This window comes from Pogona vitticeps, chromosome 2 (assembly GCF_051106095.1).
Source record: "Pogona vitticeps strain Pit_001003342236 chromosome 2, PviZW2.1, whole genome shotgun sequence".
NCBI classification, from domain to species: Eukaryota; Metazoa; Chordata; class Lepidosauria; order Squamata; family Agamidae; genus Pogona; species Pogona vitticeps.
The window spans coordinates 115,183,385-115,211,035 of NC_135784.1; the positions used below are offsets into that span (position 1 = coordinate 115,183,385).

Genomic DNA, 27,651 nt, shown 5'->3' on the forward strand with positions numbered 1-27,651 from the left:
AAATTCTGACTCTGATTTTCAATAGGGCTTAAAACCGGTTCTGGAAACTACATGTGAGATTTTACATTGTTTCAATAACCAGAGGGTTATCATCTGACAGCCACTTCCTTCCTCCACCACCCCTTTCTCCCCTCCCCAATTCTTTTTCCCTCATCCTTGCCACTGCCATTATTCTGTGAGCTTGGGCTTCCTTAGCTAAAGATCTCCACAGACAAGGCCTGCTATCACTCGCTCCCCCTTTATTGCTTAGGTTTAACAAGAAGAAAGCCTGGCTGTCCTTCACTGGTTGGAGAAAAGCAGAGCTTCCCACCACAAGCTGCCCACCGTAGCCACTTCACCTCCTGCTTTAGGCTGCAGATCACCTGCTGATAGCGATGCAGAAACACGTCAAGCTCCACGCAGAAGGTTCTTTGCTGGGAAGGGGACAAGATGACAGAACCGGAGGGAGATTGGAAACAGTGGGGGGGGGTGAGGACACAAAGGAACAGGAAGGAGCACACGTTCTTCCTGATTTACAGAAACAGTAGCTGAAGATGCACAAGGGACACATTAAATATGATAGGGGCGTTTATATAGGCTGCAGCAATCCATAAATAATTGCTTTCACTATCAAGTTAAAAAATAAAAGCCTCTGCCAGGCTCTTCCAAAAACCTTGCTTTACAGAAGAAGAGAAAAATCAGGCTTGCTTATGTGTTATGTAGCCAGGATTTTTAAAACGGATTATATTTACACAAAACAACAGCAGTTCTTATTCTCAGTTTAAACACCCTTAGTTAGCCCTATTCAGTTCTTTATACAAGAGTCACCCAAATCTGAAAGCCTACCCCAAATAAACAAGCTGGGAATTGTGCCTGGACCCTTCATCTTGACATATTGAACATAATAAAGTCACCACTTACCATTCTAAGAAAAAAATCTAGTGCTCTATATATGTTGAGTAGCATTTTTGGAAGATAAGCTGCAGATACGTATACTGTATATGTACATATATTTCTCCTTTGGCTTTTGGCTGTTTGTTTGTTTGTTTGTTTGTTTGTTTATTTATTTATTTATTCATTCATTCATTCATTCATTCATTAAATTTATACCCTGCCCCTCTAGACCATGTCTACTCTGTTGCTGTGCGTTGGTGTCCCCCCCAAAAAAAAAACAAATTGTCTTTTTAAAAATAAAAACGATCCTGAGTAATGCATGAAACATACTTTGTTTAATTAAAAAAATCCAAGAGGCACTTCTTAGATTCACATTTTGGTTTTTGCTGTAGCATAGAACACTTACGACTCTCAACAAATCAACAAATCTAGCCTTACTGGTCATTCTATTGTATACAAACCTATTCTGCTTGCTTTGCAGAATTTCACGTGTCTTATGCATGATGTCACTTGGACATATTCTGCATTCTATAAGTTTTTAAACTACCACCCCTAGACATTCTATATGTATATATATGTATCCTTCCCTAACTACCTGATTACTGTACATTTATTTCTACGCTTTAAAAAAATCACCTAAGACACAAATAGCTTGTGAATTGCAGGATATTTGTATACGTGTGCCTCAACTCATAATTTGGGGGAGGGGCCAAATACTTATTTTCAAAAGTATTTCCCATTTAATGTCCTCAAGAGGTTTTTAAGGGTTAATAGCCTTAGAGGTGGCCAGAATGTCCAAAGCCTGTGGAATTTAAAGGAGCAGCGTACAGACAAGAAGCAAATCTTACACATGGCTCCCTTCCTTGCTACGTCTTAATAACGCCTATGAAGATGACACCAATCTACAGTGGTGCCCCACATAGCGACGATAATCCATTCCGGAAAAATCATCGCTATACGGATTCGTCACTATGCGGGACAAAGAAGCCCATAGTAATGCATTAAAACACATTTAATGCGTTCCTATGGGCAAAAAACTCACCGTTCTGCGAAAATCCTCCATGTGGCCACCATTTTCGCTGCCCGGTAAGCGAGGAACCCGGGCAAAAACACAGTGGGTGCCCATTTTATTTACCCAGTGGCCATTTTGGAACCGCTGATCAGCTGTTCTTAAAACATCGCTATGCGAAAATCATTGCAAAGCGATGTTTTACCATCTAAAACATCGCAATGCGATCACTTTTGCGATTGCAAAAAACACATTGCTATGCGGATTCGTCGTTAAACAAATGGCTCGTTATGCGGGGCACCACTGTATACTGATCCTTCTAAAGTGTCTAAAGTACTTTGGGGTGATTTACCAGTTCCTCCTTTTGGTGATGCTTCAGGACTGTGGGTGACAGGGCATGTAACCTCATCAGTCACATTTGCTCTAGATCAGTGGCTCCCAGCCTTAGGTCCCCAGATGTTCTTGGACAGAAACTCCTAGAAGCCTTCACCACTAGCTGTGCTGGCCAGGATTTCTGGGAGCTGTTGTTCAATAACATCTGAGAACTCAAGATTGGAAACGACTGCTCTAGGTGATTTCAGCTTGCTTCTTTCCCAGGGCACACCGTGGGGATTATAGCTCCTGGATTTGCAGCCAGGCAATCCAATCCACTGAGCCATAGCCTATCAACCATGTGTACATCTCTGAAAAAGATCAGACACATAACATAAAAGTAACTGGGGGTGGGATTGGAGATGGTTGCTGACCAGGAGCTATTTAGTAATCCAGCAATTTGGTTGCAGTGATGACACTTTAAGCACTCTTAACAGCAAGATATAAAGACAACAGTCATCTCTCCTGTCTGAACCTGTAATTTGTACATTGTCTCTTAATCTGGCATTTGCATTTATCTGTCATTGATGGTTCTCTTCTCTATGAATTTATATAATTCTTTTAAAAACCATTAGGGTAGAACTATTTATCCCTCCACTTTGGGATTTGAACAGTTTAATACTTCCAGTAAACTCTTAATGGAAGTGTAACCCATGCTTTGCTGGCACAGTTGTATTCTAAATTTTCTTTTGTGTAAACAAACAGATTAAAATGTGATCTGAACAGGCTGGGAACTGGATATCATTTCACACCTAATGACAGGTGGTGAATTGGGAGGATTTACAGTTTTAAAAAAGAAGCCAAGGCAAGGAAAGGGAATGAACAGGCTTGGATGGAACTGAACCTCTCCCCTGTAGCATTCTCTGTACATTTCTTCCTGTCTCGCTGTTGCTCATCTCAGAGTTCATAAGGTATTTCCTTCCTACTGAATTCAATGACAGAGAAGAGGAATGAGTGTCTTTTATGGATCAGTTCCTTCCCCCAGCATTCTTCATCCATCCCCTGCCACATGCTCACTTCTGGATCCTCATTGCCTATGTTCACTTCCTTTACAAGAGGGGCAGAACATAGGTAACTGGAACTGCATCGTGGCCAGGCTGGGAGTATTGCCTGGACCATTCATATTGATGTTGTTGTTGTTTAGTTGTTTAGTCATGTCTGACTCTTCGTGACCCCATGGACCAGAGCACGCCAGGCCCTCCTGTCTTCTATCCACTGCCTCCCGGAGTTTGGTCAAATTCATGTTGGTAGCTTCGATGACACTGTCCAACCATCTCATCCTCTGTCGTCCCACTTCTCCTCTTGCCTTCACACTTTCCCAACATCAGGGTCTTTTCCAGGGAGTCTTCTCTTCTCATCAGATGGCCAAAGTACTGGAGCCTCCGCTTCAGGATCTGTCCTTCCAGTGAACACTCAGGATTGATTTCCTTAAGAATGGATAGGTTTGTTCTTGCAGTTCAGGGGACTCTCAAGAGTCTTCTCCAGCACCACAATTCAAAAGCATTAATTCTTCCAGCTCTCACTTCCATACATCGCTACTGGAAAAACCATAGCTTTGACTATGCTGACCTTTGTCGGCAAGGTGATGTCTCTGCTTTTTAAGATGCTGTCGAGGTTTGTCATAGCTTTCCTCCCAAGAAGCAGGCGTCTTTTAATTTGGTGGCTGCTGTCACCATCTGCAGTGATCATGGAGCCCAAGAAAGTAAAATCTGTCCCTGCCTCCATCTCTTCCCCTTCTGTTTGCCAGGAGGTGATGAGACCAGTGGCCATGATCTTAGTTTTTTTGATGCTGAGTTTCAGGCCATTTTTTGCACTCTTCTCTTTCATATTGACATACTGAACATAATAAAGCCATTATTTATGGACAAACAAAATCTAGTGCTATATACATTTTGAGTAGGCTCATCCTTGCTGCAATCTGTGTTGGGATTGCTTTTGTTCATGCCTTATCACATATTAACTAGGATAGCATCATTGCTGGCAAGCTCAAGCAGTAAACATTTGTTTAATCTATAAAGCCTGCAGCGCTTACACTTCACAGATCACAGAGTATATTGCTTCACACAGATTTTTCAAAAGCTCAAACATCCATTTCTTGGGAGAACATAACTCTTCCTTATGGTGAGTAGTTGTCATAACTACTGTAAAACAGCAGCAAGGAAGCAGATTTTGCTTTTTTTTAAGATGGAACCTCCTCACTAGATGTGTGCTACCCATGAGCAACCATAGATAGGACTTTTACTGCATCTTCTGTTAGAAATCTCAGGGCAGTAGTGGATGAATGTGAAACAATACATTGATAGTGTATCCATCTGCACAGAGAATAATGACCCTATAAAACAGAACTATGGCCAAGTTTATTATGAAAAAGGCCACACTAAACACATGGTAAGCATTTAATATGTGGAAGCAAATGCATACAAATCCACAGAAAATAACGTCTGCAATGACTGTGTTCTAGAAAGAAAAGTATTTGATATCATCTAATCAATTCTCACATCTTCTAATAATCAGCAAATAGTTCCCTAAGATCTCAAGCAGACTTGAGATAATCTTTTCAATGCTAGCTGCTTGAGCACCTTGGAACTATTGGAATTGGGTGCTGAACTTCCACAAATATGTGGTGTATTTATTCTACCACTGAGCTATGCTTTAAAATTTATCACATATTACTTAGCTGATATCCAGTGTGATGTAATGGATAGAGTGATGGACTAAGACTCGTGAGGCCAGGATTTGAATCCCTGCTCAGCCATGGAAACTCATTGGGGGTGTGGAATAGATGAAGCCATTCCTTAAATATCTCACCTTGGGAATCCTATTTCAAGGTTTTTGTTTGTTTAATGTTTTAATTTATACTGCACATTGAATTTTAGTTCATGTTTAGGTTGATGTCTTGATTGTAAGCCACACAGAGTAGTGGCTTTTCCACTAGATGGGTGATGTAAAACATACAAACAAAAACAAATGAATATTATGATCTCTATAAGTCAATTCTGACTTGAATGCACAGCATAACAATTCAGTTCTCCTTTGCCTTCTCACTGTGGTGTGAAGGCAATTTGAGGCTTTAAAAACTCTGAAAGCTATGCCAGTGAATCTCTGGCAGGTACTAACAATGAAGATGTCAAGTATGCAGCAAACTGTATGTTTATGCCATTCAAGGACTACTCTGGCTAAGAAAGAGAATGTTGGCTGCCAGATAAGAATTGTCTTCAGGAATAATGATCAGAATGACATTGTGGAAGAATTGTGATCTGCCTGATCAGACAGATGACTTGCACTGATGAAATCATGGCATTCAAGATGCCTAACAGGCACATGCACTGTGAAAAAAAAACAGACCAAATCAGAGGTAAATGGTGAAGGCATCAAAAACAGCCCAATGAACATATTCAGATGAACTCAAAACAGGGGATTCTGTGTAATTGCAGGACAACTGTGGGGGACAGCAAGGAGCCAGGCAGAGCAATATCGCAATAGATTCTTCAATGGATCCTACATTTTGCATGCAGATGGTTAAAAATGTGATTGGCATTTTGAATCGAGGAAAGGAGAAATAGAAGATAATACACTAGAGGAAGCTGATGGAGCAAGAGGAGAAGGTGAGTGTTGGCTGAACACTCAACATCCCAACAAAGTTCAAGCTCTCCCCCAGACACTCCAACCACTAAGATGCTCATGGAGGGTTCAGGCAGAGATCATCACAAATAATATACACTTTCATTTCCTGCTGCTCTACAAATCATTTTGTGAAGTTGTAGGGAGAAGGGAACGACTTGTGTAATTATTTAAATAATGGTCTCTCTCTCTCTCTCTCTCTCTCTCTCTCTCTCTCTCTCTCTCTCTCTCTCTCTCTGTGTGTGTGTGTGTGTGTGTGTGTGTGTGTGTGTTATGGAAGATTCTTCATTCTCTTTGTTCTCTCACTCCACTTATTTTACCCTGTTTTACTGAACTACAGCACTATTAGGCCTGAGTGTACAAAGAAACTGGAAAGATTATTGATGCATGGGGTTTCAGTTCACAGGTTACACAATTAGGGCACTGCACGGCACTCTGTCCCTCTAATCATAGCTGTCTGTGCCCCTTGCCATTCACAGTAAAAAAAAACCCCACAGAGATCAGGAAATACACAGATCATGTCACAGACTCAGGGACAGCAGGTTGGCATATCTCCTAAAAGGTTCATTCTACCACTGATCTGTTTGCCCTTTTATTCAGCTGTGCAGCTGGTCACTCTTACCAGCTAATCTATCTTTTTGTTTAGTCGTTAAGTCATGTCCGACTCTTGGTGATCCCATGGACCAGAACATGCCAGGTGCTCCTGTTTTCCACTACCTCCTAGAGTTTGATCAAACTCATGTTGGTAGCTTCAATGACATTGTCCAACCATCTCGTCCTCTGTTGTCCCCTTCTCCTCTTGCCCTCACACTTTCCCAACATCAGGGTCTTTTTCAGGGAGTCTTCTCATGAGATGGCCAAAGTATTTGAGCCTCAGCTTCAGGATCTGTCCTTCCAGTGAGCACTCAGGTTTGATTTCCTTAAGAATGGATAGGTTTGATCTCCTTGCAGTCCAGGGGACTCTCAAGAGTCTCCTCCAGCACCACAATTCAAAAGCATCAATTCTTCGGCGGTCAGCCTTCTTTATGGTCCAGCTCTCACTTCCATACTTTGCTACTGGAAAAACCATAGCTTGGACTATGCGGACCTTTGTCAGCAAGGTGATGTCTCTGCTTTTTAAGATGCTGTCTAGGTTTGTCATCACTTTCCTCCCAAGAAGCAGGCGTCTTTTAATTTTGTGGCTGCTGTCACCATCTGCAGTGATCATGGAGCCCAAGAAAGTAAAATCTGTCACTAGATTTTATCTATCTAGCCTGCTCATTAAATGATCAGAAAAATACGACTGCTAATAAACCTCAAGGTGGGATTATCACACTGTTGAACGCTTCCTTAAGATTTGCCTTACAGCAGAAAACCTGCATGACAGACAGAAGTCTGAGCAAGACCATTTTCTCTTGTGTTGTCTTTTTGTTCACAGTGGGGAAGCAGTTTATTTCACTTCATCTTCATTCTCATTTGTGTTCTGTGTTTGCTTAATTTACACTATACCATTTCCAGTCTTCAAGCACTTACCGGCATGTTGCATATCTAGCCCCTGAAGAATCACCTACAGGGAGGTATGCAAGATCAGCCATTGCCGCTGATCTTGCTGCTTGTTATTTGTGCTACTGTTTAGTACAGGGGTCTCCAAACTACAGCCCATGGGCCCCACCCAGCCCGTGTTGCTGTTTTATCTGGCCCGTTCCCTTCAGTCCATGCGCACATGGGGGGAGCAGGCGAGGAGGTGGGGGCGTGCAGGTATGTGTGTGTGTGTTCATGTGGCCACATGTGCTCGCACACACGTTCCTATTCCTTCAGCTCTCAAAATGTTGGAAAGATCCAGTGTGGGCCACATGGTCAAAAGTCTGAAGACCCCTGGTTTAGTGTCTGTAGCAATTATATAATTTATGATTTATATTTTTGCTGTACACAGTCCACAGTAGCTAGATGGTTACTATTATAAATAAATAAATAAATAAATAAATGAATGAATGAATGAATGAATGAATGAATGAATGAATGAATGAATGAATGAATGAATGTTAGGATTGGGGCACTGCCTCACCCTTGTTGGAGGAGCTGTTTTGCAGGGCAATGACATTTGAGGCAACCCAGTGTTTGCAGAATTATGACAAACCTTTAAGAGGGAACTGGTGTGTGTGTGTGTGGGGGGGCTCTCCAAAACAACTCAGTGAGTGTCCTAAAGCATACTCTTTGGCAACAAAATGCTGGATAAGTAATGCAAGGGAATAAACATAAAAACACAGGTGGAAAGAGGAACACCAAACAGGAATTAATCCACAATATGTTCTTTTGCTTAGCAGATTGCTCTAATAGACTATAAGGTTGAAGAAGGCAAGCCAAGAATGATGTCAGAAAAATACATCCAACAGTGGCAAGGGTCCCCTCACACTTGTGAATGCAAAACATGGTTTGGGGTCACTTCAGAATGTGTGTCCAGATAAAGCCTCTTCTCTTCCAACATATTCCATGGGGATTTCTAGTGCCCTCTGTCAACTTCAGATATAATGCTGCTATTGCATAACAGAACTACGAGTTGTTAAATTTTAATTGCTCTCTGCTCCCAATTCAGTCTTATGCATTTTGTTTTTAGATTCGTGTGCGCTGCAGTAAACTTGTAACATAAACTGCTTACTACTGTCCAACATCTTACCATGCAGCATAAAAATAAAAGGGGGAAAATCATAAGGGACATATGGTGATGCTATTATGCTTTCGCAAACAGCCTGGTATAAAGCATTAAAGTTTGGCATACTCTTTATAAATAGATCCTGACAATTAAGGCAACAAGGAAAACTCTCCATTATAAACGTTCTTGTCAGACTTTTAAGTCCTGCAAAACCGCTGCTATCTTATGGCATCTGTGCATGATGGATTATTCAGCTTCAAAAAAATAGTGTAGCCCCCATGCCCCCTGCCCAAATCATATGATTGTTGGTCGGTCGATAAAAATGCAAAAACTACAGGTCAGGGAGACAAAAGAAAACACCCCAAGTTTGTGAACAAACTTCCAAGTTCTCAGCTGCTCTTCTTCAGGCTGGCTGTTGAAACAAAACATGGAGCACAAAAAGCCTGAGGAGGATGTGGAGGTCCCAGAAACTGTAGTTAGCAGCAGGCTAGAGGTGTGATGAATGAGATACCAGGAAGGCTATTCAAGCACTCACAAAAAAGTTAACCTCAACACATGAGAAGGCAGGAACTTTTACATTGCATTAAGGAGTGCTAGGGCAGGGAAACAATAATGCCTTTTCCTTGTTCTTCAAATATAAAATCTAACAATTGCTTAGCTTTAATCCTCCTCCTTCCCTAATAAAACCAAAATGCTATTTCATGTGAGAGTTTTACTTGTGAAGTTAATGCTGGGCTTCCATCTTACATTTTTAAATATATAAGGGCAGCTAAAATCATCCTCTGGAAGCTGTTGTTATTAAAATAACAGTGGTTTTAGTGCAAATAATTCAGTATTACATCTTCCCTGGCCATGCACAGGACAGGGCAAAGAACTGCAAACAAGTGACAAACAGAAAACTACTATAATGTACAACCAGATCAACAACCAGATTACAAATTCTGTAATATCTAATTTTCTATTTATGTTATCACCAGGCAAAAGAAGGGTTGGCCATGTCTTGGGAATGAAATTATTAGCTGTAAGAGACTTTATGAGTACCCACATCAAATTGCAACCCAGTGTTATGAGTCAGTAGGGTGGCAATCCAGATAGAAAGGGTAATCTTACATGCGAGTTGCTAATGTCAGGAATCGTGCAACGCAAATGTAAGGAGACCCCCAAGGGAGAATGATTCAAGTTGGGATCGATGTGTTGTCCTTGTCCTGTAGAATTAAAAATATTGTGCCCATGAATAATGCAGCTGCTGACATGCTGTAGCTGGGCAGAGCAATTGAGATGTTAGAAGCCTGAGATGCTAAGGACTTACTGTATAAGGACTTGAGAAAATATTAAACAGACATCGTTTACATTAATAGCTTGCACAGAGAAACACGATCAATTGTGAAAAACTATCCAAGTGCAGGAGAAATTTCAACAAAAAAGTCCATTTGCTAGAGCCAAACCTTTTCACTCCCTTTTCTTTTAATGTGGGAACAAGAGGGGAAATGTTGCTGCCTGTGAAATTTGCCAAACAAAATTCATTGGAAATTGATTTGTGGATAAAAACATAGCCACAGCACGATGGATTCCTCACCATTAGGATGGCAGGTGTTATTTTTCCTGCTTGTTTCAGAGCAGCCTCTCCTGGCAGAGGCAAGGTGTGATGCACCATACCCAGTGTTGCCACAACATACGTATGTGCTTAGAGGGATAGGAAGAGGCAGGCACTTTTTATGGGAAAAAGAAACATTCTCTAGGCTGGAGATTGCATTTTGAGCTGCACCGTTTTAGTGGAGAAAAAAGCCACACTATCAGATTGTATAACAGAGTCAGCAACAGGATGATAATCTCTCCATCCAGCCTTCATCAACTCTTTTGCCTAATCCTACTACTAAAAATTAATCTGCAGCTTTACTAAACAAGGACTATGGTTTCTTGGCAGCTGTGCTAAAGCCTCTTTTTTTGCCCATAGCCAAGGAGATGCACTTTGCTCTTGGTTTTCTCTTTGTAGAAAAGAGAACTTTTCTACATTTTGTCTCCTTCTGAATGGCACTCTGTCAGAGGTAATGTCATATTTCTGACTCATCAAACTATATTTTCCAACCTGGGACCCTGTCTGCAGTTCTCTTGAAATGGATGGCCTAGTATTCCAACTTCCCCACATCCTGCCTGTCCCCACATCCCACAGTTCTATGCTTGACTAGCCTGTGCATTTATAAGCGATACTACAAAAGGTGTTGTCCAGGTACTGTAGATTTTGTAGCTTGGATTGTGTTTTCCTTTTATGACTCAACAGGCCCTCTTCCTTTTTTCGACTCCCTAGAGCAGTGGTGTCGAACTGTGCCCCTCCAGATGTTCTTGGACTTCAACTCCCAGAAGCCTTCACCACCACCTCTGCTGGCCAGGATTTCTGGGAGTTGAAGGCCAAAAACATCTGGAGGGCCACAGTTCGACACCACTGCCCTAGAGGGTTTTTTTCCCACTGGACTGTTAAACACACCATTTCTGCATGCCGTCAAATCAATTCCAGCTTATCATGACCCTTCCCCAGGCTTGTTTTTTTTTTTAAAGGTATGGAGTGCTCATAGCCAATGAATATTTAGTATGTTTTACTTGTGTAATTCATGTTTAATCCAGTATTTCATTTTCATTCCGTCTGTCTGATGAAATGGACTTATCCATGAAAGCTTACATTAAAATATAATAGTCTTTAAGTTGCCACATGTTTTTTGTCTTTTTTGTTTTGTTCCTTTGGATTTTGCCTGATATACTCAGAAGTAGTTTCCCATTCACTTTTTGGGGGGGAGCTCAAGTACTCTGCAACTTCCCTAGAGTTGCACAGGTTGGCTCTTCTCCTAGGAGGCACTATGGTGAATCAAATTCCCAACCTCTGGCTTTGCAGCTAAGTAACTATTTAACTGAGCTATATTTGCCTTCAAATTTTATTGTATTGCAGTTGGGTCTCAATATAGAATGTTCGTTATTTTCCTGTATAAGTTCTCCCTATCTTTGATTTCGTCCTCTTGTTCTTTCTCAGTTGAGAGAGAATGGGCTTCACTTTGAACATTGCCATATGCTCCAAATGTTCCTATTACCTGGAACCATCTGTATTTCCTGGCATCTGTCTGGGAAAACATTGTCCAGTTTGTGTCTTTTGGGGAAATACTGGGCTCTCCATTCAGCTTTATATCTTAGTGGTGTTGTGCAGCAGCAGAAGCATCTTGCATTCTTCAGACAAAACGATTCAAGCTCCAAGATGCAAATAATCCTAGGGTGAGGTGAACTGTATAGCACTGCAAGCAATGGATAGATCCTCTTGAGTTCTGTTGTTCATGTCTGGTGCCCAATGCATCCATGATTTACTCAAAGAGCAGTGTATTGTTACAATACCAGACAGTCTAGGGAGATGTGCTGCAAATTCAACCTAGAAAAATGCCTTCATGCCCACAAGAGCTCACAACTAAGCCAACTTGTGGTCACACCAAAATGGAGATCCTTTAGGTAAGTTTGCTGCCAGATGTTAGAAAATCAAAATGTCCTCAGGGAAGTAAAAATCCCAGCCCCCAATGAAACAAGGACAGCTCAAATCCCAATTAACTTTCCCTAATGACCGTACTATTAGAATTATTTTTCCCTGAGGCAGGGGTGGACAACATGTAGCCTCTGTATGTCTGCCTGATCCTATCTCTTGTCCCCATAGGGTGGTTGCTGTTTGTAGAAATAGTAAAACAGCTCCATGGCATTATAACAGAAACCCCAAAAACCTTTAAGCAATGCACTTCCACTATGAAAAAGGAGCACAGGGGTTATATACCTTGTCTTGAAAACAGTTTGTATTCCTGGAAGCACAGGCTGAATTTGTAACCAGGTGTACATCCCCCACCCCCCAAAAAGCTGTACTTTAAAGCAGAAGTACTGTGTTTCAATAGATTTTTGTGACATCACTACTGAATTTAGGAAGTGCAGCAATGGGGGGATTCACCCTGATAGATTAGGAAGATGGCAATGCAGCCCCTGGATCCCTTAAAGTAGTCCAGGGCAGCCATATAGTACTTGTAATCAATCCCATAAATAGCCTGGCTTCCAACTATTTGGGGACATTAGAACTGAAAGCAGTAGTTCCTGCAAAGAAGTAGGAAAAGTAAGAGAGAAAAAATTCTACAGTTGACACTGAGAACATTTGGAAAGCATTTCAGCCCCAGACCACTAAGGGAAGAGTTAGTGCCACAGGGAAGGTTTATGCACCTGAGGCTGAAGGGATGTTAGGGGTTCAGCTCCTACCCCCTTTAAAGACATGCATGTATTGGGTTAGAGTAGGCGAAATGGCAAGGCTGGGGCAGAAGCCAGCCATACCAACAAGCTAAAATGGGAGGGCTTGTATTTGCATAATCCCAGGGCGCAGGGTCCAAACTGCTTCCCCCTGGTTTCCCAGTGAGGAGGAGATGACGAAGAAGGAATCTGATGGAGGTGGCCACTGGGTGTTGGTTTCCACTGTAGCAATATTGCCCACAACCAAACTGGTAAATTAGTCTCTTGTCTGCTATTTTAACTGCTTCTGTACATCCAGTAGTGTGTTGAGCTACCTATGTAGCTATATTATTTATTCATTTTTATTTATTTAAAATATTTTACCCTGCCTTAGAAAGGACCCAAGCCAGCTTACATCATTGAAAGGCAGTATGTAAAGCTAACAACAGTGAGTATAAATATGGAGAAGATCAACAAACATCACACTGAAAACAGTAAACAAAAGCAACACCAAAACAAACTCAAAGCAGTAAAGTATAACGGTACATCAGAAGCACATTGACATCTACTTGCATCCAGCGGATATTGGCTAGTCGTCTAATTGGACAGTGGCTTGTTTTATTTCAAATTTCTGTGGGGACTGAGAATGGAGCCATAAAGACAGGTACTAATCACATCAGTGTTGTTTTAAATATATTTCAAACATTTTGTACTGTGTAGGCATTTCTGTAGACATTTCTTTTGCATGCGGACTGCAGCAGCGTTTTCCTTCCATGTACTGGAGATGATTTAGAGAACTAAAATAAGAATCCATCAGATTAAATCCCTTCTTTTGTCTAGGCTCTTAGCTCTACAATGGTTTGGAACCACTGTTTAGGAAGATGCTGTACGATGCCAAAGCAGGGCTTTATCGAACAATAGTGGCAAGTGGTTATAAGCAGGAATATAAAATACAGATAAGTCTGTCATTCTCTACATTATACATGTTGTTTCTGTTGCTGTTTCCTTTAATCATTGCTGCTGCTTACAGAACCAAGCTTCAAAAGATCTGGATACCAAACAGGGGTCTTAAATCATTACCGGGTGTTAAATGCCACCAAACACCCCTATCCTTTTATCTTAGGGTCTTGTATGAATCTTTTAGCAATGAAGTCTCTGTAATCCGACTCTTATGTCTGACAAAGTGGACATGTTTCACGAAAGCTTACATTAAAATATATCAGTTAGTTTTTAAGGTGCTACAACATCTTTATTCACTCCTGTTTTGTTTTGTGTTTCTTACGGAAATGCTTGCACGGATTAACACAGTTACAACGTCAAAATAAATTTTCTACAGATTGACTCCTATTCTCCTGTTATTTCATTGTCAAATCATAATTTTTAGCCAGTTATTGCTTTGCAGGAGACCCACACTGGAAATGATTATTTGCAAACTGAGATGCCAGAGATGGAGGGACCAAGAGATGTTGTACAAAATGGGCTTCATTTAAGTACAACATGTACCAGCTCTATTCAGTTGTAAATAGATAAGGACAGAGGGGCTGGACAAGATCAGCAGCAGTTTTACTCTTATGCAACAGCCCTCAGGACCTTGTCCTGAGAGAAACAATTATTTCAGGGACATATTAAATATTTGAAATTTAGATCAATATACACTGCAATAGCTGTGTAAACTAGCCATTGTACATTAATAGGCGGTGGGGGGGAGGAATGACATACAGATATGAAGATGTAAAGCATGGTAAGGAATGCTTCGTTTTGGCAGTGTAATATTCTTTATCTGATCATGCACTATCACTGTAGAAAAGTTATGTAGTTTCAGCTTGGAAGATGGGTGATGGTTTACAAAATATTGATAAGTCTGTGTCGTCAATGACAGTTCTGTACAACCTGTGAGCAATTACATGGAATGCAGCCCACCATGTAATTGAATTGTGCTACCATTTCAAGACCTGACTCACATATGTTTAGCCCTAAGTTGACTAAACCATGCTGGGCTGCCAGGCATTGTTGGCTTGTTCTGGAAAAACACAGACTGTGCTCCTGGGGTTTTGTTTTAATTACCTGTTCTGCACCATGCTCATGGCCATCCAGTCCAAGGGGTAGACATTTTTTCCAATAAGATCTTTAAACATTATGAAGGTTTCCATCAAAAAGTCCTAGCAGAAAATATTAAAAATATTAAATATTAAAAATATTATTGTGAATTTGTATACATATTAAAGTGAAATAAGAATATAAGCCCCAGAGGTAGAAGATAGCATCCTGCTTCCATAGGATGGAACTGCCACATATTCTATTTTAAGATAAAAATAATGAAAACATCCTGTGGTACCTTAAAAACGAAGAAGCTTTACTTGGCATAATATTTCACTGACTCCTGCCAACTTCAGCAGGTGCATTCATCCCCATCCAGGCACCTGAAGAAGTGGGCTGTAATCCATGAGATCCTATGCCAAATAAAATTTATTGATCTTCAAGGTGCCACAAGATTCTCTGTGGGTTTTGTCACAATAGACTAAAATGGTCGCCTCTGTGCTTCCCAAAATTTTAGATACATGCAGCCATTTGGCTTGCTCATGTGTACAGCTTCATTTGCAATGAAGACGTGATCCTGGAAGTGCACCAGACCTTTCTTCCATTCAGCACAAAGGTCTAAAGAGAAATCTGTAAGTATAGTTCACTGAACATGCTTATAGAGATCATGTGATCAGGAATATCTTGACTAGAAAGGGGCATGAATCAGAAAAATCATGATTAGTTTTGATTTGTGAGTCATCAAGATTGACAAATTACAAATGTATGATTTTTTTCTGATGAATCAATTCATCAATTTGTTTTTTACTTTAAACCCATATAAAACACACCCCTCAAGTACCTAAAGACACCAAGTTCACAGAGAAGTTTCCTCTGACTGTCCTCTACAATCCCTCTAGGTCCGGTTAAGATTGGATTTTGGAAGTCCAAGTTATACATCCACAAGGAGGGTCCCCCCAGGAAAATTCCCCCCAAGCACCTAGAAATATCAAAATCACACAGAAGCTTCTACTGACTCTGCTACACAATTTTGCCAAGTTTGGTGAAGACTGGATTTCAGATATCCAAGTTATACACCCACAAAGCCCCCCCCCCAGGAAAGTGTCCTTTACCAGCTGGCTTGGGGAAACCCACTTTTCACCATACTTTGGGGGGATTGTAGAGGAGAGTCAGTAGAAGCTTCTCTGTATTTTGGTGTCTCTAGGTCCTTGGGAAGAACTTTCCCGGGGAGGGCTATTTGTGGGTGTATACCTTGGACATCTGAAACCCATTCTTCACCAAACTTGGAGGGATTGTAGGGGAGAGTCAGAGGAATTTTTCCTGTAACTTTGGTGTCTCTAGGTGCCTGGGGGCACTATTCTATATCCCATAAAATTGAAAATCACTAAAAATTCATTGATTCATATTCATCAGGGGCATTGATTCATACAAATATGAATAGATTAATTCATGGTTTTTAAAACAAATTTGGTGATTCATGTTTTAATTTGTGCCCATATCTAGTCTTGACACAAAAGGCTCCCACAATTTGTTCCCTCTGAACAAGCTCAAAGAAGCTCTGCACACCTCTTTACTTCTTACATGGATCTCCATCCTCCACCCCACAGATCTAGATCTACACGCAAGCAGGCATATGGATCCGCTTCATATTGAAAGTGAGTAGTAGGGGCAGTGGGGCAGTAAAACAAAACTAAGAGAAATGAGTGCTAGTATTCTGGAAGAAAAATGATTTTCACATGAAACTACATTGGTTTATAAGTGTGAATAGTGATCAGTTTACGAGAGATAGTATCATACGTAAACATGTTTTTCTTAATTTACCTACAAAGCTGATAAAACAACCAGTCAAAATTTAACAAGCTGACATGAATTCAAAAGAGTCCATGCACATTACCTCCCATCTCCCACCAAAATTTTTTAGATTGAGACTCAGAAGAGAATGCTTTTCGTGTATTCAGTTTTAGCACATAGCCATGTCTGCTTAGAGTGCCTAAAAAGAGCAGACACCAATACAGCATCTTTGATTTTACCCAGTCAGAACCCAGCAGGTACTGCAGAGATGAATTTAATTAGATTCCATATATCTTTGAATGTATATATCTTTAATAAATCTGGGAGCATTTGGCTTTGTCCCGAGCTAGTCTGTGGAGGGAGCTTAAGGTGAATCAAGATGAGAGGGAAATGATACTGAGATGAATAGTAAGGGAAACAGATAAGCCTGCCTGTAATGGATCGGGTCGCTTTAAGGGGAGGGTGAAGGAAACATTCCTACATCTCACAGGAATCAACGTAATCAGCAACATTAGCGCGAAGCTGGGGCCACCAGAACTCCCATGTGAATAGATGCAGATCCTTGTACTGACCAAAGTGCCCTGCAGGAAAGGGAATCATGGGTCAAATAGAACACGTTGGCTTGGAGGGGCCCTGGAGGGACATACAGGCGCCCTCAGTGCAATAGGAGACCCTAGTGATTAGCAAAGTCTCCAGCAGGGCCCTCTTGGAGTTCCTGAAAGCATTGCTTGGGCCAGAGATCTTGGGCTTGGCTGGCCCGAATTTCCTCAGCCAGGGACAAGCGGGTTGTAGTGGCTGCAAAGACTGAGGGTGGTAAGATAGGTGCGGCCAGAGTCTCTTCAGAGGGTGATACAACATATTCCGGTTTGCGGGAAAGGGCATCAGCTTTCAGATTCTGGGTGTGCAGGATATAGGTAATGCGGACGTCAGACCGGGAGAAGAAGATGTTGGGCTGATCTGGCACTAATTGAGGCGTTGGGCTGTCTGCAGGTGTCCCAGATTCTGGTGGTCAGTCAAAACTTGGATGGGGTGATGGGCCCCTTCAAGGTAATGCCTCCAGACCTCAAAAGCGGTTTTGAAGGCCAGGAGTTCCCGCTCCCAGATGGTGTAGTTGCGTTTTGAAGGTGTTAACTGCCAGGAGTAAAAAGTGCAGGGCTGCAGTGGCTGTGAGGGGTCCTCCCGCTGGGACAGCACTGCACCCAGGGCCACACTGGAGGCATCCGTCTCCAGGGTAAATGATAGTCAAGGGTCTGGATAACAGGATTGGCTTGATTATAAAGTGGGTTTTCAGGGTGGTGAAGGCAGGTCTGCCCTGGAGTCCAAAGAAACAGCTCTTTGTTCTGGTTTGGCCATAGGGTAGATCCGCACCACAGAGAGCGGTGCCCCAGGCACCAAATTGATGGCACAATCATAGGATCGATGCGGGGGTAGATGGTCAGCTCCCTTTTCCTCAAAGATGTCAGCAAAGTCCCTATATACCAAGAGTATCATGGGACTGACTTATTTATTTATTTATTTATTTATTTATTTATTTATTTATTTATTTATTTATTTATTTATTTATTTATTTATTTATTTATTTATACCCCGCCTATCTGGTCATCTCAACCACTCTAGGCGGCTGTTGAACCTGCTGCAGCCAAGGTGGCCAGTGGAATCAGATGCGGACACAGATCCTTGAAGCGCAACTCCCCTTGTGCCCAGTCCACTAGGGGGTTATGTGTCCAGAGCCAGGAAAGTCCCAGAAGGAGGGGGGAAACGAAGCATACATGCAACGTTGAATTGTAGTTGCTCCTGATAGTGTTGGATCTGGAGAATAACTGGATAAGTCTCCTGGGTCATTAAGCTGGAGCGGAGGAGATGCCCGTCAATGGACTCACCTAGGGTCAGGGTCTCTTTGTCCTGTACAGGGATCCGGCGTTGTTTCACGAAGGCCGTGTCAATGAAACAGAGGACAGCCCCGGAATCAACCATGGCATAAACAAATACCCAGTGCCCATCCGGTAAGCAAAGTTTCACTAGCACAAGGAATGGACCCTGGACATTAACAAAGGGTTCAGGGGACCCAGCTAGAAGCCCCACATCTGGGGGTCCATTCAGACATGGGGCAAATCTTTTGCTGGTGGTGGTAGCATGGAGCCGGGGGCGCGCCGCTTGACGAAGCAACCAGAGGCGAAGTGTCCTGCTCCCCCACAGGCAGAGATTCTGTGAACGGCATCGCGTTTTTCCTCAGGAGTGAGTCATGGTCAAGCAGCCTACATCTTAAACAGCAGTTCAGAGTCATCACTGAGGGTTTGTCTTTTTACTGAGGGTTTGTCTTTGCAGTGGCAGCGCAGTAGAATCAACCACGCATGTAATATTACACTGCTGGGTTGTTTGAGGTTAGTTTCTATATCTGCTTGAATATTGCATTTGGTGTTTTGATACTGTTGTGCTACTGGATTGTTTCCAAGTATTTTGCTTATTATTATTAGTTTTATTTATATGCCACATTTCTCCCAGCAAGGGACCCAAAGCGGCTTAGAACCACATGTAAAATAATAATATATTAATCCATAAATAAAATAAGAAAGAACTGATTCTATGTGATTTATCCTACTCTACAATTTCTTTATATGTGTGCCTAAATGTAAATGGGTTATGTCTTTATACGGTGGCATGCTACAAATGTTTGTTCATTCACCCCTTGATTCATGTGAAATACATGTTTTACAGAGTATTAAGAGGTAATTTGTCAAAACTGACAATGTCTGCTTGACACTGATAAGAATATAATGTTCTGTACTGGCCAAATGTGTCAGATCTGGCCGACAAAGGCCAACCTGCATTCTTAAACACCCTGCTTGTTAATGTGTTTATGTTTAATTTCTTCATGTGAATCTCTCTGCCACTGCCTGAAGGGGAGCTTTTTATACACTGCCCATCAATCAGGCATTATCAAAAGGTATGGTGCCTGGCTTTGTCCTACCATCATAGAACATCGGTGTTAAGCCTGTTACTCAGGCAGAAGTCCTTTTCTGAACAGATGAGCTTGCTCATGTTTTGTCTTTTTTTTCCAGTGGTTTTCCAAAACCCTTTCTCTCTAAAGACTTATTAGCAATTAATTGGTTCCTGTGACCAAAGAGGTTTGTGCCCTTTGCTAGTAATAGAGTGTTCTATGTAAAAGACTTGTGCTTCCTATCAGTTCCAATTCTTCTTCCTCCTCATGCTGACTTCGGAAAATCTAATTATTTAAAAGTGCATTTTTCCCCAATAACTTCCTCCAGAGCCCCAGAAAAGTAACTATTAGTTACTTAGATAAACCATTAGATAAACCCATCATGTTGTAAGCAACAATGTGGTGTAGTAGAAAGAATGTTGGACTAGGATTCAGGACACCTGGGTTCAAAACTGATGCTCAACCATGGGAAGTGGCAACGTTAAACCACTCCTTGAACATCTCACATACCTTGGCAACTCTATTAGGGTCACCATAAGTTGAAAGCAACTTGGTGAAACACCAGAAAGTTAAATAGAAAAAATAATGGGTAAATGTTATTCCTTAAATGGTAACATTTATTTTATTTTAATGTATTTAAAATATTTTTATCCAGCCTCTCTTCTGAAAAAGGACCCCAAGGCGGCTTACATCATTACAAAGACAATGTTTAGAACTTTAACCGATTTCCCTAGTGTTTTATTATTATTGCAAAAAGGACATTGTTATTCCCTCATTACCCCAGACATGGATGCTATACAAAGCCAATATTCTTTGTAATGTATTCTTTCTGGTTCTTGCTGATTCAGATGGCAGAAAAGATTTTTAACCATAGGGTGAGGGCAGCATTATTTATAACAAAACCATCACATTAACATCTTCTTGCCACCCAGGTAGCATATAGTTTTCTGGAGTTGTCAAAGTCTACAATGCAACCGATTCCTACTGTGAAACTTCTTCCATTGATTTGAGTACAAAAGATTCTTAGAGCCAGGCCTAGATCACTGAAAGGTTTGTGGAATCTTGTACTTTTCTCCCTTTTGACTTCTTCCTCTAGCAATTTCCAAAGAATTATCTTCTTGTGACACAATTTGCTGATTTGAATCAATATTGATCGTATCTTTTTGCTCAAAAATATTCCAGAGAACTGTTGTTGTAGCTAACAACAAGGCCCCCAAAAGAGATTACAAGCCATTCTTAAAGATAAACTAAAATAAGCACTCAACAATAGGATGAAATCAAATATAAAATAATACTGAAGACTGAGCGGCAGATAAAGGGAGAGAAAACGAACCGGCTAAATTCAATACCTGTGGAAATAAAAATGTGTCAGACAGTGGCAAAAGAAGCAGCTGGGGGTGAACTGCGCTTCTCATACCTAGGAGTTCCATAAAACAGATATAGCATGGGACATTCATGCTAATTAGAAACAAAGAGGGTACACCACAGAAGCTTATTTGCAGATCCCAAAGTCTGAAGAGGATCAACTAGAAGGAGACACTCACTTCAATATCTTAGTCTTAAACCAATTATGGCTTTTCACATCTGGATGTGAGCCTGGGAATAAATCTGTAGCCAGTGCAACTGAAGCACCAAAGAATTATAAGCCTCAAAGGACAAGCACTGGATTGTAGGGTGTTGAACCAGCCACAGTATCCAAATATTTTTCAAGGACATAGTGTGTTACAATAGACGAAGTGGGGAGAATAAAGGCATGGATCACTAATTCCTGAATTATATGCTCCAAAAGTTCCATAAAGCTATTTGGAATAGCCCCAGATTGTGGCTTTTAGGAGTAACAGCCCAACATAACTTTGAGAATTAGGGACATAAAGGATAAAACAAAATTTTGCAGGACACCATTGGGCCACAGGCTAAGATGTTGACTCAAAATCCCGCAACACTATTTTCTGAAGCCTGCTCTGATAACATTGAAAGCCTCAGAGATGTTCAAGAGTTTCTGTGGAAATATTCTCCTTGTCCAGTTGCTGCAATCGCTCATTCACTAAACTTAAAACAAAAGCCAATCATAAAGCAGAAGGGGAGAAAATGCTTGGGGGAAAAAAGATTAGATCTTGTATGTCTTGCCCAAGCACTAGTGAATTGGGCTCTAGCTGGAAATTGTCCAATATGATGGGATTTCAGGACATTTTCCAAAAAAAAAAAAAAAAAAAAAAAAGATGTCACAAAAGAACCCTTGATTTACATCAGAACAGAATGTGAATTAACATTTCCTTGAAAAATAAATCAGCACTGTTCTTTATCGGAATGCTCTGCTGTCATTTCCCATTGGTCCATTCATGCTAACTGTTACAGCTGTGCTACTTAATACTGATCAATGGGCATTTTAATTTTCTTTCCAGAAGGCAATCAATATATTTCTGGTAGACGAGTGATCAGAAAGGTGGTTATTGACTATTATGATTCATTTTAAAAGTTCTGTACGTTTGTTGGGAAATTGGATGGTGTGAGGTTAAAAGGGGGTGGGGGTGGGGGAGTTGCTTCTGTTCCCAAAACAACTTACCACTAGCTCTGAGCTTGTCTGAAAAGTTTCAATGTAAGAAGAGTAATGTTGGTCATCCATTTGATCCAAAATTGCTGTCATGCATGCCACAAAATGACTCTACAAGAAAGAAAATAATATTATTGATGTGCACACCTTGCTTGAGTTACCTAAGTAAGTAGAAAAACATGTTTATATTATGTGGCACTAAAACATACCTAAATAACAGGGAAATCAGTCGTGTAAAATCTGCTTGTGTCAAAACGTCATGACATGAAAGTACAGAAGTGATTCTGACCATGCGGAATAAATTGTGATTTACAAAGGTATTGAGAATGAACATTCTTGTTGAAAAAATGGCAGTGTTTGGCTACAGATACATTTTCATATTCTGATACCAATTTAACCTTTACCTTTATACATCCTTTAAATAAATGTAGTCATTACATTTTTGACAGGGAATTATTTGAATAGAAAAGTGCAGATCGCGGCAAGATCCTACAAAATCGATTGGGATTTTTTTAACCAGGGGTTTCCTTTAATACATTCAATTTTTAAGATGTCCACTGGCTAACAAGGGGATACGGAGCTGAGCAAAAAGGTAGGCAGGAGTGGGCCAAGTCATATTGAAATTAACCAGTTCAGTAGAAAATTATGCCTGGCTATTTTCTTTCAAAAGAGGGAGTCGGTGGCGACAACTCTGGTAGAACCTGTGGCGTTTTGCAATTGAATTTTTATATCTTAAATTTATTTGAAATTTACAAAGGATAGGGCTTGCACTTCTAACATATCAAGTGTGAGGTACTAATTACAGCTATTTAAACCTTAACAATTTGTTTAGTGTATAGGTTTTAAGCCCTTTAAACTACGGCCCCCGGCATATTTACCATGCAAGTTGATCAAACTGACACCAACACCCCCTCCATCTCTAGTTAAAGTCTCTCTGAGGGCGTTAGAAGAAATATATGTTACTGCAGGCTACACAAGAAAAGAGCATAGCAGGGTTTTTGGTGTGAAGGAAAGTTTCTGGCTGCAAGAATTTTACTCTTTTGTTAACAATTACCTTTTTAATAGTTATAGGAAATATTGTGTGCACACAAATGCACACGGCAGTGGAATCAAGGTGGGGTAGCCATCCATCACATAAAGATCATATCAGACTTATTCACTTTCTGGTCTTTCCAATGACTCCTCAATCTTCCTGGGCAAAAATTCATTCACACCTCCCATGCGCGTGAGAAATCTGTTTTCACTTTGTGGCTTGTTGATGATGTCGAACACAGCAAGGTCACACATATCACTGTAAACTATCTGCAGTTTGAGGTACCCAACCATTTTGTCTGCCACTTAAATCGGGGGGGGGGGGGGAAGCCTCTTCAACTTCAGGTTACAGCCACTAGAGGTCTTTCCTACTTTCCTATGGTAGCTTCAATTCAGTTCGTGCTGCTTTTTTATTTATTCCTACGTGAGCAGACCCAGTACACTTCTGGCATATAAACAGTGAAAATTACAACATAAACGATAACTTATCCCTGCTTTTGGAGTAACGTTTCTGCTACTCAGAGCTTTGGCTATCTGTGGGAGTCTAAAAGGAGGTATTTCCAGCAGGTAATCCCAGATCTATCAGGTAAGGATTTGTGTGGCTTTTGTCACTGATGCTTGTTTGAAAATGCCTATGTTTAGTTTTGCTTTTCTTACTATAGTATCATACTTCAAAGGTATAAATAACTCAGAGTCCTCATATATATATAAGAATGACTGCTGCCTGCTCAAAAGAGTAAGCTAAAAAATGTAATTGTTTGCAACTGGCTTTGTTATTCAAATGTCCTGATTTTATTTCTAGTATAAAATGGAAGAAATAAAGTGGGAAATCCTTTATATGCAACTATGGGTGTTTTTTTTCCCAGAGAAATGATTAGCTCTTTAATGATGTTAGAAAGCTATTCACAATATATCTGCCCCCTTCTGTCTCCATAGGATTTTTTTCCTTCAGTAACCCTTTCTAGCATAAGCAGCATCTTTAACAGTCTTTGATGGAAGCATCCTTCAGTACAATTAAACTATTTTTGAAACAGTTGCTTCTATCAGTCTTAAAAGCAAGCTGTCTTTGAACTTCAGCATTGTAAATGCTTTGTAGCCCTGTACATGTGCTTAGACTTACCCACTGCTAATGAAAACTGTGTGAACGAACAGATGACACGCTTTGTTTCATGAAGAGTTTCTGTTGCCAGTGGGCTAAAATTATGATTTAGGTACCCAGTTCTGAGTCACTGATTATTGAGCGCTCAAGACAGGGAAAATTGGTAGTAGTTTGTTCTTGGAAAAGTATTGCCTTATCAACCCAGTACTGTACAACTAGCTCAACCTTATAATCTAGTAGCCCTCATATTTTTCTTGATTGAAAGATGATTAGTTGTGAATTAATCATCCTCCCAAATTTAAATCTGAAAATTGCCTCTAATGCTCTCAGCTGAATCTAATCAAGGAACTGCATGAGCACAAATTTCCATGTTGTATGGGATTTTCCAAAGTTATCTGGAACCTATGATCCACTTTTCCCCTCCAAATAAAATAAAATAAAATAAATCGATTTTTAAAAAAATCAAAATCAAAACTTAAGCATATTTTATCATCAAGTAGCAAACCAGGAAAAAGATGAAAGAAACATTTACAATGAACAACAATATTAGACCCCGAACAGGATCCACTACTCTACATTACTTTGTTGTAGCTACTTTGTATCCTGCTCCTTAATATTTCTTATCAATTATGATAGCACTGTCTACAAATATAGCCACCAGTCAATCAGTCAGTCAAGTCTGTTGTGACGTATACTCTGGTGTGTGTTTTTATTCTTTTTAAAGCTACTTTAGACACAAGAATGTGAATTTTGTTATTGACAAAATAAATAAATAATTCAGATATTAAGTTGTTCGAGGAGAAGCTTGATATGACATTGCAGTGATGCTTACTTAGCCTTGTTAAAAATGTGTCTAATGAATCACTGTGCTGATATGCATGATTGAAACTAGGTCAAACATGTGTAAAAATAAGTGTAATCACAGCAAACACTTGCCTGATGAGGGAGTACTTAACAGAATGTTAAAAGGGAGAAGTCTGTTCTGAAGACATAATGCTATTACAAATCTATGCAATCAATAATGTGCATAAATTTAATGCCTGCACAGCACAGGATTGTCTCATCACTTGATTTGAGACTACATGTTCTAAGAAAAACAATGTCCACCCACTAGGATAACAATATTGATAAAGATTAAATAATGCCAGATTTTTTTGCCTGGTAGGGGAGGAAGTGACAAGGTAGATGTCAATGATTTTATATCTATTAGTGCAATATAAAAGATGAAACAGGGTGTCCAAAGAAAATGAAGTATTCTTTCTGTAAAGTTCAGAGCCCTCTGGCAACAAAAGAAATTAAGGTAATTAGACTTTGAAAAGCAGCAACAAAGAACTGGCTGGCTTGAAAGCATGTACTATCAAGTATAAGCTATGGAAAATGAACCTGTTTAGAATTTAAAATAAAGTAAATAGCAAGTGACAACTGTTCCAAATGATTAAAGCTAACATGGCTTGGTAGACGATAAGAACAGATGACTAAATTTATATGCCATAATCCCTAGACATTTGCCATGCAGTTCTAATAGACTGGTGTGGGCAGAGAGACCGTAGGGTTCTATGAAAAGAGATGGCAAACTTCAGCACCTAGCAACCGAAATCTCATCATACTTTACAACACCAGATGGTGACAGGTTGCCGTAGTAACTTCAAATAACTTACAAAAAGCCACATAAATAAAAGAAAAGGGAGAGTTGGGACTATGTGACTAATGAAGCCATTTGTTTACAATGGCCCATAGCTGTTGAACACTAACACTGCTAACCTTGGTGTTCTTCTTCAGATGTCTGTGACAATAGCAGTGGTTCTTCTACATCAGATCACACCACACCACTCCTACAGATAGTAAACCAGTTATGGAGAGAGAGACTCCAGAAATGCCCGTGAAAACTCATCGGTCTGTGAATCTGGACTTAAGTTAACCTGAAATACTGGGTTTCATGGGTTCATCTCCCTCCCTCATGCAATATGTAGGTCTACATTCAGCATTACATGACTAGACTTCTAAGTGCCAGTGGACTCTCCTTGCCATCCTTGCCCTGAAATCTTCTCCAGCATGTCTCCCAACTCTCCAGGCCAGATTTTGGAAGGGCTGTAAGGAAGATTTGGAAATCCATCCCCTCAGAAGATAACGCTCTGCCAGTGGATGGACAGTTAGGCACCATATTTTATACAAATTGGTAACATAAATGCTTAAGTGAACAAATGGTTAGGATGTTGACGTTCATATTCTGCACCTTTCAGTATATAGATTTTAGGTGCCGCTTGTATATAGGGGTTCTCCTGATAAATGTGCATTTAGTTAGGAAGCTTCTGTAAATTACCTACAACAATGAAGGCCATTCAATCCCACCAAAGCTAAGTAGGGCAGTATTTGAAGCTAAGAACTGAAAAACAAAAGGCGGGTCATGACTTCCATCTTTAACATATATCTACAAATACCAATCATATGAAAAGTTGAAAAGCTAATCTGAATGAACAATGATTTTTTAACTGGCAGTTTTGGATATCAAATAAAAATAAAGGATGGGATCTAGACTTACAGTGCACTCCTGTACATGTTTAGAAGTGGCCTCTGCTGAGTTGAGTGAGATTTACTTCCAGCCATGTAGGTTTGCTGCAGGTAGTTATCTTATGTAGCTTACAGTGGAATCAACAAAATTCCTTCCTATGCATATTTTCCCAGGAAAAAAAATGTACACAATACATGGGAGCTTACTTCTGAATAAACAAGCATATAAAGGTAAAGGTTCCCCTTGACAATTTTTGTCCAGTCGTGTTCGACTCATCCCCGTTTCCAAGCCATAGAGCCAGCGTTTTGTCCGAAGACAATCTTCCGTGGTCACATGGCCAGTGCGACTTAGACACGGAACGCTGTTACCTTCCCACCAAGGTGGTCCCTATTTATCTACTTGCATTTGCATGCTTTCGAACCGCTAGGTTGGCAGGAGCTGGGACAAGCGACGGGCGTTCACTCTGTCGCGTGGATTCGATCTTACGACTGCTGGTCTTCTGACCCTGCAGCACAGGCTTCTGTGGTTTAGCCCGCAGCGCCACCGCGTCCCTAACAAGCATATAACCGAGCTCTTAATCATGACTTGAGGAAAGTTCTGTCCATTTCAGTGGGAAATAAGTGAAACTCTGGACCTCTGTATCTGGTTCACTGGAAAAAAATATGTCTCTTTGCCTGTGTCAGGATATGGCTACAGACCCAAGAACATCCCTTCACTTTCAGCTCCAGCAATAGGCTATTGTGCAATAATTTTGGGTTTCTGTTCATGAAATATTGCTATGCTGTAGGATCAAAACATCTCACATTTGTCACAGTTTACAGACATCAAATTCATAATAATCAACTCTGCCACTGTTAAGGAACTGGGTTTGTTTTGTTTTGTTTTTAATCTGTATGCTTCATGTTTTACAGTTCACTAGAGCTGTCTTCTTATCTTTCATAGGTGACTGGAGAATAGCCC

General features: G+C 40.6%; 2 protein-coding genes across 3 annotated transcripts in view; one reads left to right on the forward strand and one right to left on the reverse strand.

The window, feature by feature from the left end:
* DOCK2 (dedicator of cytokinesis 2) overlaps positions 1-27,651 on the reverse strand; it is a 386,088-nt gene that overhangs the window by 95,220 nt on the left and 263,217 nt on the right. For both annotated transcript variants that reach the window (XM_072990261.2, XM_020780495.3), the window contains exons 28-29: positions 22,064-22,162; positions 14,799-14,893 (exon numbers count right to left, since the gene is read on the reverse strand). In XM_072990261.2, the coding sequence (XP_072846362.2) occupies positions 14,799-14,893; positions 22,064-22,162 (194 nt within the window). The remainder of the gene's footprint in view (positions 1-14,798; positions 14,894-22,063; positions 22,163-27,651) is intronic.
* The window catches only part of INSYN2B (inhibitory synaptic factor family member 2B), a 119,187-nt gene continuing 115,020 nt past the window's right edge, over positions 23,485-27,651 (forward strand). The window contains exon 1 of the mRNA XM_078385817.1: positions 23,485-23,669. The gene's annotated coding sequence lies outside the window, so the exon portion shown is untranslated. The remainder of the gene's footprint in view (positions 23,670-27,651) is intronic.